Source organism: Grus americana, chromosome 15 (genome assembly GCF_028858705.1).
Source record: "Grus americana isolate bGruAme1 chromosome 15, bGruAme1.mat, whole genome shotgun sequence".
Classification (NCBI taxonomy): Eukaryota; Metazoa; Chordata; class Aves; order Gruiformes; family Gruidae; genus Grus; species Grus americana.
Window position 1 is genome coordinate 16470538 of NC_072866.1, and position 13544 is coordinate 16484081.

The following is a 13544-nucleotide window of genomic DNA, read 5'->3' on the forward strand; positions in this document are numbered from 1 at the left end:
TAGCAGGACATTTTCTTTTCACCTAATTCCATTCCTATTAGTCTCTGCCCTGGTGAGCGTCCTATGCTCTCTGACGTCTTTCTCTAGGGCTTGTCTTCACTGAAGGAGCATTTCGACTGGGAGCACAATCTTAACTATTATCTAATGCTACACTGACTACACCGGTTTAGTCTGTGTACTCAGCTAAATTGGGCTCATCGTCACGTCAGCTGGGTTTTGGCCTACATTTATTTTAATGTGAAAGAAAACCTCAGTCTGGAAGGGTAGAAATAAGACAAAAATAAAAAGAAGTCTCTCCATTAAGCTAAACAGTTTTAGCTCTGTGAACATTAATTAGCATTTCTACTGCTCAAGGGAAATCATAAGTGCCGGACAAGCAAGGCTTCCTGAGCTAACAGCTTCTTATAATCAGACTTAAAAATATGAAGTTGGACTGTGCTGGTTTGGCTGATAGGTTTGCATCCTCTGTTCTATTTTTGATCTTTTTGAAAACCAAAACTTAGAGTGGGAAAATCACAGACAGACCTACATATTTTACAGCAGTTACGTCAAAGACATTGAACTGTCTCTATGAATGAGTACCTCTCCGAAGAACAAATTGAGATTTCTCCTAGCCTGCAAGGCTGACTCTAGCATTCATTTGCTTTCATTTTCAAATTATAAAAATGTCTAGTTTATAATCCAACACTAAATTTGAGAAACTGATCTAAAAATCAAGCAAGAACAGGCCTTGATTTGCAGTAGGACAGTCACTGGCAAATCTCCATCATTTCAACAGGACAGCTCTAAAGAAGAGAAGTCATGCCAGGTCCAGTTTTGTCTGAGAGAATATACGCAGTTGGCTTCGGGTCAAATAAAAATAGAATCTGAGCAGAGGCAATCACCCCTCAGCAGTGAACTAGGAAAAGAGGGAATATGTCATCTGTGGCAGAAGACAGCTGTATGCCTCCAAGGAGATTAAAACTGACAGTAAAATGTACGCTAACCATGTTCTGCTTATTTGGTCTTCGATTATGCACAACCATAAAAGCCCATACATTAAACATATTGATATCTATTTTGATATATATATATATCAGATATGTTGTTTAACATAAGGTGCACCTGTAAAAGAGCATCGGTAAAATGATTTTTCTTAAGTATTCTATTTTACCAAATCTGAATAAAGCAGACACTGACCAGAGGAAAGTTAAATTCCAGAAACACGTTTCTTGCTTTCTGAGCAAACCTGTATAGATTAAGTGAGATACTAATTATATTACATTATGCAGGTGGAATTTGGCACCCAGAAGATATAAACCAGACTTGCATTAAATAAATGTGTGAGATATTGAAAACGGCTCTTATTGAAGATGTGTATCTGATTTCCTGGCTTTCTCAATGAACCCTCAAGATGAGGGGGAAAAGGTCCTCCATTATCTTGTCACCAAGACAGACAAGCTAACCTATGGGGTTCCCAGTCACGGTGACGGACGCTGTGTACAGTCAGTATTTTTACACAGTAATATCCAGAAACCCCAATTGTCATTAAGTTCCCAACCTACAAATAGGTCTGATTCCTTCCTTGAGAAAGAAATACAAGAAAAAATCTAATCAAGCAAAATTTTCACTGTGTATAATTCTGGATTTTGTAATTGCTCTCTTTATTCAAATGCATTCCCCAACAGTAACACAAGCACCAGGCGTAACCAGGAGCCTCACAGCTCGCTGCCGGCAGGACCACCGCACACATCGCAGAGAGCATCGGTGCCTGGGGCGGGTGGTGGCAGTGCAATATCCAGCTGGAGTCAGGGAACGATGATCAGGTTTCTCTCTGCTTTTAGAAAGCTCAACTCTAGAAATATTGAAGCAACCCTAACAACAAGAATCAGGCTTCTGGAGGCCTGGAGGCTTCAGTACGACAGCCGCTGCCATATCAAACAGCCACGACCACTTCACCTTTCATTTGACTGTGATGGTTATTGTTCTTGAATAGTTATATCGTGTATGAACACAGGCAACGACAGAGTCACCCGAAATTCATAAACCAAAAGACAAAAGAACAGACCAAAGAACAGAGATAAATATAAGACATACAAGTAAATGACCACGGTGATCTGCGTAAATCTTAAAAAAAGGATTCTGAGAAAGTCTTTGGTTTGGAAAGTACTCCAAAAATTCAGATGCTGGTCTGAACTAGCAAAAAATAATTGTTCTGGACTTTTTTCAAAGTAGTTTTCTTTCATATTTCAGTATTTCTTATTCCGGCTCAGAGAATCTAGAAATACTACAGCAGCACCTGCCTTCAAGTCCTTCTTCCTACCTGCCTATCCAGAGCTGCAAAAGTGTGCAACAGTGAAAAAGTATTGTTTCAATTCAAAATAAATGCCTCAAAAATCTCTGCTTATAGATACTATTAAGATCATTTACCCAAAAAGCAGAAAAAAGATTGTTCATAAACAATCAGACACTGAAGAACCGATTTATCTGACCTGGTATTTAAAACCAATTAGATAAATTAATCACATATTTCACTATCACTGAATGAACCTCACAGGTTTACAGGGAAATATTCCCACAAACACTTGACAAAAATACCCTGGAACATTTTCACAGCTCAAACTGCTGTGAACAGAGACCTTTCTTTGTACCATTGTGAGTATTAATGCAACTATTCAACAGTCAGAAAGAAATTACTAACTACTGCTTTTCTTTTGCAGTAAGCTAAATACACTAGAATAAGAGAAAAGTATTTGGAGAAAAAATCCTTACAATATGTTAGAAAACATTTTTGTGCTTTATATGGAGGGTACATTTTGGAAGGATTGTGAATGTGGGAATAACCAAATTGAATCCTCTGAAGAAGGAACTGCAAACGAGCAGACATTTTGAAGTGTGACTCCTGCTGTCTGAACTCCTCTTCTCTATCACCTTCTCCAAATAAAAGCTCCTTGGTACTGTCAATAGCTAAATGAAGAATAAAAAAAATGTATTTTGACTCCTTTTGCCCCCCTCCATTCTCTGCATTTGCTGGTCTTTGAAATACACTTTGTATTTTGAATATCCTCAAACACAAAGGCTCTAGGTTGTGAACAAACAAAACATTTCACTTTTAAATTTCCTGTTTCATTTCTGTCTCGGACACAATTCTAACAAAAACACCCCACCACGCACACCAAAAAAGATGCAAAGTATTACAGCATAATAAAACTATAAAAATACACTCAGAAGTATTATCAGAGTGGTCATAGTGATAATATGCATACAACTGTTAACACATGCACACTATATACTTATTTACCCATTTCTAATGAAGAAAACACATGGTAAAAAGAAAGGACAGTGTGGAACTAACATGAGAAAGTTGGGCAGTGGGGAGGCAGAGTCACGTCACGGTCAGGAGAATGAGGCAGAACAGGCGAAGGGTAACCAGAATGTGAGAGGAATTAGAGGAAGCACAGCAAGAAGTCTTAGTAGTGAGACCATGCCAAGCAAAAATCTTTTGTCTTACGTTCTGTCTGAAAATTCCAGTGGTTTTCTTGCCTCTTAATATGCTCTCTACTTGGGAAGGACTTAACCATTTGAATGGTAAAGCTCAGTCCTCCTTCTGTGCTTGCATGCTTGCTGCGTATTTTGCAAGTGACAAAGCGTTGCCTCAGTTTTCTCTTTCGTAGGATCAGTATTTATGTAGTCTGGAAGAGCGTTTGTGGTCCTGGACTGAAGGAAACCAAATGCGGACCTACCCCAAAGTCCTGGGGAAATTTCCATCTATGTTTGTGTACTTTAGGTCAGACCTCATATCCTGTAAACAGGAAAAACTGACAGCAGCAAACAGAATCTCCAATTAGTGCTCTAACAGCAACATGAGGAAGATGTCACAAACCACCAACACGTTTTCAATTTTCTCATTGCCATTTTGACAATCTTTACATGAATTAAGGCAAGTTTCAACATTGCATCAAGATTTGTAGCCATAAAAGCTCAAAAAACACCATTACAGCATATAAATATTTTATACAGAAACTTTATGCAATTTTCCAACACACAGTTGTAGTTTTTTAAGTCAAAAATTTCTCCTTCGTTAACTTGAATTCTGTCACATTACTGGAATGGCAATTCTTTACTTGGATCCACATAGAATAACATCCATACAGACATAATTGTTGGATTTTTCTGTTACTACAATTAAATGTACTGCTTATCATACACCCCTCACCAAAAAAAGAAAAAATAATCAAAGCTCAAATTATTAAAGAAAATGAAAGAAAAAATATAATGCAAATCTAATATACTCTAAACATGGCTGGTTCTGAGACAAACCAGTGAAATATAGCAGCGTGCAGAAAGCAAAGCCCGTAGAAACTGGGGACATTATGGAAAGAAAGAAATCAGTCACCCGTGCCAAATTACCCCTATTGGCCATCTGAGAACTGACAATGAAGTCAACTGTAAAGGCAGCTGAGACCAGCAGATTTCCCCTAATTAAAATATTGGGGGGAGGGAGAAAAACAAATCAATGTGTGTGTATATATATATATATATATGCATATACAGATATTTGGCAAAAAGCCACTACTTCAGATTTAGGAATCATTTATAAACATATATATATATATATTTATCCTCGCCGTCTGCTTCATTAAAGCCATGATAAATTTATTTTCTCTGTATCTGCACATTTGTTTTGGTACACACAGATAGATTAAAGCAGGAAACGCGTCCTTCTGAACTAAGTATCAAGTAAAGACCTCTGTATAGAAAATGAGAAAATGCAGATAAATAAATTCTTGTGAATTAATGTTTCTTTATAAAATACACCTTCAGTTTCGGTACCCCCTGTCAATATGCATACAAAGACTGATCTTCAACAGCCAGGCAAATACTTACGCTTATTCCTAACCTAGATCCACATACCATCCTCTTTCATGAATGTAAGGGCTGAAGGTGAACTTGAACAGTACTGTCATATTATTAAATTCACATGACAGTAGACTTTTATGATATCGGTATTTTTCAGAGCAGTGGAACTTTTAAAAAATTGTTTTCTTTCTTTCATTAATATGCTAAAGAAGGTTGGATAATGATACTCCCATGATACTCAGAATAAAGACTTAGCCTATCTATGTCAGAAAAACAAAACTGAAGGGGGATCAGGGCATAAACACAGATCACTCTTTCCCTGTCCCTGACTCAGTACATAGAGCTTGGTTACTTGTGATTGAGCTTCACTGCTATTCAACCAGAAACACCACTGCAAAATGCTGACAAAAGGCAACCGTGTTGCTCATTAGCATATTTATAGGAGTACAAAACATTCAAGGCTCTAATTCTATTATTTACTTTACTTGGCTATATCAGCAGTCTGGAATGTAGGAATAGGGACATCAGTGAGCATCTCAGCGTGTTTCCAAAAACTGTTGTTCATTCCTTGTTAAAACTCCAGTTTCCTGGCCTCTGGAAGGTACAGCTGTCCTTTAAGACAACAAATGGTTTGTGTTCTCCTGGACGTGAAATGGAGATTAGCAGTCAGTCTTGAGGCTGCTCCTTCTATTGCTTTGGAAATCTGCTTTGGGAGTCAAGGATGCCCAAGGGATGTAATATTTTGTCAGTGCTACTGGCAACGTACAGAACCCAGTGGAAGCCAAGGTAACTATACTGAGGCTTTTATTTACTGATATTATAGCAATTACCATAAATACTAGAGCTGGAAACAAATTCAAATTTCATAAGCTCCTTCACTTACAGTAACCAGCTTTTGAAGGTACAATATTTGCATTTAAAATTCTGGAAACCAATGCAGCATTTGGGTCTCCTTATAAAGGACAAGTGGGCTGCAAGATCTCATTTAGAAACACATCATACAGAGAGCGAGGCTCATAAGACTGTGGCTTTGACTATTCTTAAAACAATTGAGCTTCAAAGAGAAACTGGAGGCGCTGGAGGAGTGCCAAAAGAGTCATACTCAGGTATGGAATATATTTTAAAAATCTGGATCTCTGATAGAACGAAAATTTATCCCTCTGGGGTTTTTTGTTTTACTTTTTTTTTTTAAGCATGAAGACCACTTTGCACTGATAAACCCTATTTTAACACAGTATAGAAATGTGTTCCTATTTCACAGACCTCTCAGAATGCTTTGGACAAGTAACTGAAAAAGCAACGCAAGAGTTTACCCTTAAATTTGCAGCAACACTTTTTACTTCTTTTTCTTTATTATACCATCAAAACAATTGGGATAAGGATGTTTCCCATCAAAATTTGACCAGTGCTTTTCAGTGTATTGTCTCTTACATACTCATAAATCCTGTTAAAAAATGAAAACTCCTTTACAAATAAAAATGGAAATGACAATAAAAAGCATAGAATTTATTACATTTTAAATGTGATATCTGGAAGGATATAATAATAAATGATTTATGGCATATCAAGAAGGACATAAGAATAAATTCTGTCATTTTCATTCTTATTTAATATTGCAATCTTTCACTTTGCCCTAAGAACGCTTACTTCATAAGCAATATTTGTTAAGAAATCTGTAATTTTAAGATAAGTTCACAAAAAGTTGTTTTTAATAATAATTTTAATAATTACTATTTTTAAAGGCCTACTTCTTTATAGGACTTAAGATCAAGTGTGTATCAGTTTAAGTAGGACTTTGACACTTCTGTGCCCTTGTGGAGCTGTCACTACGTTATTTAGCAGCACAAGTACTAACAGAAGCTATGAGTCATTCAGGCTGTGATTCCACAGTGTATTTCTCTGGTTGGCAAAGCTGACTTAAGCAGTTCCTGCCACCACCTCCATATCCTACCAGCTCATTTGTTCTCTTCACCTTGCCCTGAGCCCTTCATTTTAATCCTTCGTTTGTGCCAATACAAAGGTTTGCCAGGCTCCCAGGTGAACCAGATTGGAGAAATTATCTGTATTTTAAATAGCTATACAAACCCTCCTCAGATACTTTGGCAGAGATATTTCTAACTCAGAGGAGGTCCCTGATCAGAATAACCAAGCATCCTACCAAGCAGATAGGGCAATATGAGGTTGCCCACAAGCAGGTTGGGGTGAAGAGCGGGAGAGAGCAGGGAACCATTTAGGTCAGCTTTACTTCCAAGAGAACCAAACGTCTGTAAAACTGTGATCTCAGATACTTAGCTTAGGTACAAATATCCATCCTCACAATTTGGTGGTATCAAAACTGCCTTACTAACCAATGGCTCTTCAGCATGCCTAGGAAATGAGTAGGACAACTTCACTGCAGTTTTCAAAGTGCAAAATTCCCTTAAACGGGAATCTTGTTGACCAGACCTAGTGACCTACAGAAGGAAACTGTTAGAAGTGTCCCACCAGTGGCAGGTTTGAACAACAGCGGCTGGGCAGTACGATGCAGCAGCAGGTACCTGCAGGTATTGGAGTTGAGATGAAATGGGTCACTCTCCAGAGATGTCCATCTGTTACCGCAAAAACTTCCTACACAAATTTGACCGCATGACTACCTTTAAGATAGTCAAAGATGCCACAATCACCAGCTTTTCTCCAAAGACCTGTGAATGTCAAGGAGCTTTCCTCTTGCTGGATCAGTGACTCAAGGTTCTAAGTTTCACGTGACAAGGGTTCAAGAAAGCTCAATTTCCACTTACATAGTGTAATGAAGTAAACATATCTACAAAGACATTAATCTCCAAGTTTTGACTGACCACCAACCTAGCTTCCAAGTTTTCAAATTGAAAATTTTCTTTAAAATCTGACCTCAGCAATTTTCTTATTCTCTCACTGTGGACTATTACTTTACTTTTTTCATACAACAGGTACCATTTAAAACAAAATCCAGTCTCAAGGACAGTAACATTTCTTTCAGAACTACTGTGTAGCTTGGTTCTACAGGAATTATGAGGACTATGCGATTGAGGCTGCCAAAACAAGTGTTCATTTCTCAAATGCAAAGTCATAAATGTCTGCAGAAATGCAGAAATACATCCTGATGCCAAGGATTATTACAGGTATTGTTAAAACAGCTGCTTACAGTTAGAGGAAGAATTTCTAGACTGTATAGCCTCAAAGATTTCCATAGTAGGAAGCAGCATTGAAAACACTACTTTGCTCCTTAGTACAAAGACATTCATACTACTACCAGACTATTTGAATGCCCTGCACTCTACAATTAAAATGTTTAAGAATTCTAAACTAATTTCTCTGTGAACAATTCTGGTACAAAATACCTTGTAACTAATACACTACCAAGTAAGAAAGCATCACACAGTTCTTTGTTGCACGCGGTAAAGGGCATTTAGAGGGCACAGTTATAATGCATCAAAGCTCTATTACTTTTTTGGAGTAGCAGGGGAAAAAGCATAAAAGGAGAAAAGGTTACTCTGAGTACTGCAATAACTTACTGGTCCTTTAGCCAGTCGTTAACAAAAGGAATGGAAAAGAATTCTGTGAATGACTCATCTTTCCTCTTTGGGTTCTTGCTGATAACAAAAAAAAAAAAAAAAGAAAACAACTCATATTAATTTAAACTGTAGCAATTCTATTTGCAAATTAATGCCTTTGAATCATTGAGAATAATTAATAGCAAAAGCCATGATTAACTTACTTGTATAACCACTCAGTTAGGAAATCACAGGCAATAAATTTGGTCCTTTTTCTCTAAAGATAGAAGATAGTTTCAAATTATTTATTATCTTTGGATTGGTCACATGTTTTTACTACTGGAGAGGAACAGAAGCTAAATTGACTGCTTTTATTAAATAAAATATACAGTACATTACTCTGTCTACTTTAATATTGCTACTGCCAACAGTCAGTGGCTCAGCCAAAATTTTAGAAATGTTATGGAATGCTTTCAAGTCAAGTCAAAAAATCAGTGAGAAAATTCTACATATCCTCTCTGGATATTTGCTGCAGTACAGCTGTAACAAATATCTCAGAATGGTATTCTTTCTAAGTGGCAATCTCATTGCAAAGAAATTAACAGAACTCACATATGAAAATATGTTGTAAATTACTCGCCATTTTGTTCAAGGGTCTTTATTACACTCAAAATACTTCATCACTTCCAAGGCACAGAAGGAACATTGATGCCATATTGTTTCCTCCTGCATGGAACCAGCTGAAGATGTTGTGAATACTTAGGACACACAGCAGAGTATTGTAGGGCTGCTCAGACAGAATCGTCTGGTGGGTAGTCCAGAAAGGAAGGCAGAAACAACGCGTGTGTATATCCACAATCACAGATAGCATGGAAATTAAAGAGAATCGGGTAAAAAGTTCAAAACCTGGCACTTCGGAGCAAAAGATTTGTGCCCTTTTCTCCCAGTTCTAAGACTTCTTCGCCACCAAAGAGAACTTTGCAAAATCCTTAGTGACTCAGGCAGCCAGTACCTGTTCAGCTGGACAGCACTGCATGCTGTAAAATACAGTTCGAGTTCAAAATTCAAAGCATGAATTTTGATCAATACAGGATTGATTAGGGCCTTCCTTTTCGTAGAGATTTCCCCTCCACATTCCATCTTTATAGACTGAATATATAAATGAGTACAGGTGCTTATTCTGCTTGTCGCAAAACGGAGTAACCATTATGTGGAGAATATAACGTAGACTTCTGGTGAGAGTAACAGAAAAGCTGGACTAGTATCTTCTGCACGCCTCTCACATGAGATGTGTTACAGATGTACGCAGCCAGAGAGTGAGCACCAAAAGACATTAAGCCCCTGCAGAACAGAGACACTGAGTGTTTCATCAGAACTGCAGCCATTTAGCTAAGAGAAAGCCTAGCTCCCACCAGAAGGTAATACCCTGGCAAATGGGAGATTCAACTGCAATTATTACTTTTTAAGAAAATAATTCACACTGGTCATCAAACACATTTGTGAAACTGCTAAATGTTGGGAAGGAGGCTGGAGTCTTGACTAAACTGTAAGAAACGAAGGTACTACTGCCACTTGCTAAGAAAAATACAATAAATATGTAATTGGAAATTTAATGCGTGATGAATGACTTTATGCATTATCCTCACCGTCTGTGTTTTTCCTTGTGCTACAAGAATATGATGCAAAAAGGACTGGGGGATGTCAACAGAGAGGCAGAGAAAAAATGCTCTACGTGGCATAATTCTTTCAGTTTGGGGTATTAGCCGGTGGCATACTTTGGGAGTCTGTATTACTTCTGCCAGAGGTGAAGTGGAAGAGGAGCGTTACGTGAGGTGCTGACTGCACAGGGAAGAATTCAGGGTAGTCATGCAGCTGGGGGATGGCAAATGTGAGGTTTAGAGCTAGACTGCACGGCATTCCCAGATGATACCCAGGAAAGCTTTTAATTTTCTAAGTGAATCTTATCCTTCAGATATAGAGTCTGATTCCCACAGAGAAGAAAGAGAACTTCTTTAAAAAAATAAAAGCAGAATGGAAAAAGAGAACATTGCAAAACAACTGTCAGTCCTGAACCCCATGTGCCTTTATGATCCGTTTCATGACAACAAAAGCTTTGGGGTTCATGTAGCACTCCTTTAGAGCACGTGGCTGCGCAGAAACACATCTCCTTAAGGAATTTTCACACTTGTTGTACTAATACCAGATACTGTTCTGAGAAGCCAAACACCTAAGCGTTAAGAGAGCAACGCCTTCACCAGAGAGCTTTCTACGGGTCATTTTAGATGTTAAATGGACACATTCTGACTTGAACAGAATCTGAAAACAAATAGCAGAGTCTGATCATCTTTGTACAGCTATTCTCAATCACAGTATTATGACCTGAGTCCCATTACTCAGTGAACTGTTTATATAGAATTTATTATTCTACACTTTGACAACAAAATTCAATTTAATCTAGTAGTTGTAATTTAATCTGTTTTAAGTAAATTGCTTTTCCTTTGCAACAGGAAAAAATGATCAGAACAGTGTTGTCACAACACTCATCACCAAAGGAATCAAATTAATCTTGCTTTATCCTTGTTAGATCCATTGAACTTATCAGGGAGGAATTCAGTCAAGCTGAATATTTTTTTATTTTGTTTTTGGGGTTTTTTTTGCCAGGAAACAGTTCACTTTGCTAGTGAATTAAATCATTAGTTGCACAGCAGCCAACATTTATAGAAGGGAAATAATGACATAAATTGACCTGCATTTGACACATTCCTCCTATGCTACATGAATCAGGACAAACACAGGAAATATCTGCACAATGTGCATTGCTAACCTGCAGATGTGTTTACAAACTATTTATAGTCAGAATTCATTTTCCATTTTTCAGTTTATATATGATGTGCTTGGTAATAATAATGCAAAAATACCGGTGATCAGGAGATGGCAAAGTCGTAAGGAAACCTTCTTCCATTCACTTTCCGTGATCTATTATACTTTTAAATATAATATATTCCATTACAGAGTCTGATACAACATCCTCTTTCTGTGATTGCTAACCAGAAAGAAAAAGCAGAGTTATGCTAATAAAAACATTTAAACATTGTTCAGTTTCAATGCTGCAAAATGAATGCATTAGTCAGTTCTCATGAGAGACAAGATTTAAGAAAATAGTCTTTCCCCTGGAGACATTAGACAGCAGATAGGATAAAGCACAGGAGAACTTATGGTAAGGAAAAAAAATAATCAGCAAGGGAATACACTGGGCAACCTAATAGGTTTCTTTCATCTCTAATTTAAAAACAAAGCTTCTGCAGACTGTTCTCATATTTATGTCAGTTTGAAGTCTGCAAATGTATGCGGCAGCTGGTGGTTTTTCTAGGGTTTTGCTTTTCAGATTTTTCATACGCAGTACATAATGCAAGAGAGCCTATTTTAAATGAAGTGTTTAAGTTGTTATGTTTCTGTATCACCTTCCAAATAAGATCTTGCAGATTTCTTTCCTACACAAATGACTCCTTTCAGCATAACCATCTCCCTCTCCTGACTTTCCCATCTGATTCTACAAACGGATGCGTCTTTTCTTGAATTCCTCTGTTGGTCCCATGATCTGCTCCCTTACCACGATTTCAATTGCTAAACAACTCTTAATTTTTCATTCTTTTCTCATTCATCTTCATTCTCTTCAAAACATGAAAACCTTTAATCCCTCTCATCACAAGCCCACTCTTCATTCTCCCTCGCAGTTCCCTCTCTCTTCTCCCAGACTCGTGCAACGTTGACTGTAGCCAATTCGATTATTCCTCCCTTTCTTCCAGTGCTTCTTCCATTTATCTTCCACTGTTTTCTTCTATACAGCTGCCCTTTACAGGCTTTAATGACTCATGTCTAGCCAAAATTCAAACCCAGTATTCTGTTCTCATCCTTCATGATTTCAGTTAGCTTAATCACAATTAATCATGTTTGTCTCCTGTTCTCATGAATTCCATGATTCTTTCTGCTCTTTGTTCTCCTCCTATTCTTTGAAGCTATCTTCTGGTGTATTTTATCACAAGATCCTTTCTCCCTATCCCTAACTTTCTCTGGGTTTCTAAGGGCTCCATTTTTGATCCTAAAAATCAGTTCCAGATATTGCACTAACCATTTTAATACAAATTATAGCGTGGTTATTTTTCTCCAAATCCATATGGAACAACATATTTCTTATGAAATAAATATAATTAGAAATTACGTATTTAAGTCAGATAAGGAAACGGAATGTCCAAGTACAAGCACCTGGACAGTAATGGAAAAGACCATAAATATTCAGTTGTATGGCAAGCATAAAGAGCTATTGTTTTACTAGTTATTGTTCAAAAGGAGGAAGAAATGATGTCACAGTGGAAAATGATCATCTGACATAAGCTTGCTTTCCTAAACTTGGTTTCCCAATAGCAGGGGGAACAAAAATCACTTAGTGTCTTTTTGAGCTTCATAAAAATTAGCACATCTTTACATTAGAACATAATTGTTTTTATTACTTTACTATAAAGCGATACACAGATCCCCACAAAATCCATTTTCAGAACAGATATTTTCTAATCTATATACCACTGAAGCTCTGGAAAATTTCTCAGATTAAAAATAGACAAAGTAACCTTAGATTTGTCCTGAGTTTGAAACTGAAATACTTCTAAGAATTCTCATATTTTTGTTTCAAGTGCTACTTTATTGGCTTCAGATATATGCAACACCTATCAAGGACTGTATTTTAAGCCAGTTGTAAGACATGCCTTTTTCCTGGTAAAGGATATGTGCTTCTTTAAAAAAAAAAAAATCAATATAGATTTCATTAAAAGTGTTATGAATAATATATATGTTCAATCTATTCTTGGGTAGGTAATGTAAATGCGATGGCAGGAATGATGTACAGAGATGTCATACCATAATGACATGTAAATGAACCATGTTCCTATTTCACTTGTATTAATCTCACAGATTATAAATACATATACACACATCTATAAATCAATCAGTTTATAGACACACACAAATCTTGTGAAGGCTAAGCAAAAATTGAAATAGCTTACTGTTATTAAATGTACAGAATTGGATTTGAAATGCAAGTTTGGGGCGTCCGTTCAGGCATGGTAAGCGTTGTGTAATTTTGGCTGTGCCAGGCATCTATAGGCCAGTGGCACATAGCACATATGTCATTTTTACAAATTG

The 13544-nt window shown here is 37.1% G+C and overlaps 1 protein-coding gene across 1 annotated transcript in view; it reads right to left on the bottom strand.

The window, feature by feature from the left end:
- The window catches only part of IQCK (IQ motif containing K), a 32101-nt gene that overhangs the window by 12657 nt on the left and 5900 nt on the right, over window positions 1-13544 (bottom strand). The window contains exons 5-6 of the mRNA XM_054843592.1: window positions 8573-8625; window positions 8370-8447 (exon numbers count right to left, since the gene is read on the bottom strand). Of these exons, the coding sequence (XP_054699567.1) occupies window positions 8370-8447; window positions 8573-8625 (131 nt within the window). The remainder of the gene's footprint in view (window positions 1-8369; window positions 8448-8572; window positions 8626-13544) is intronic.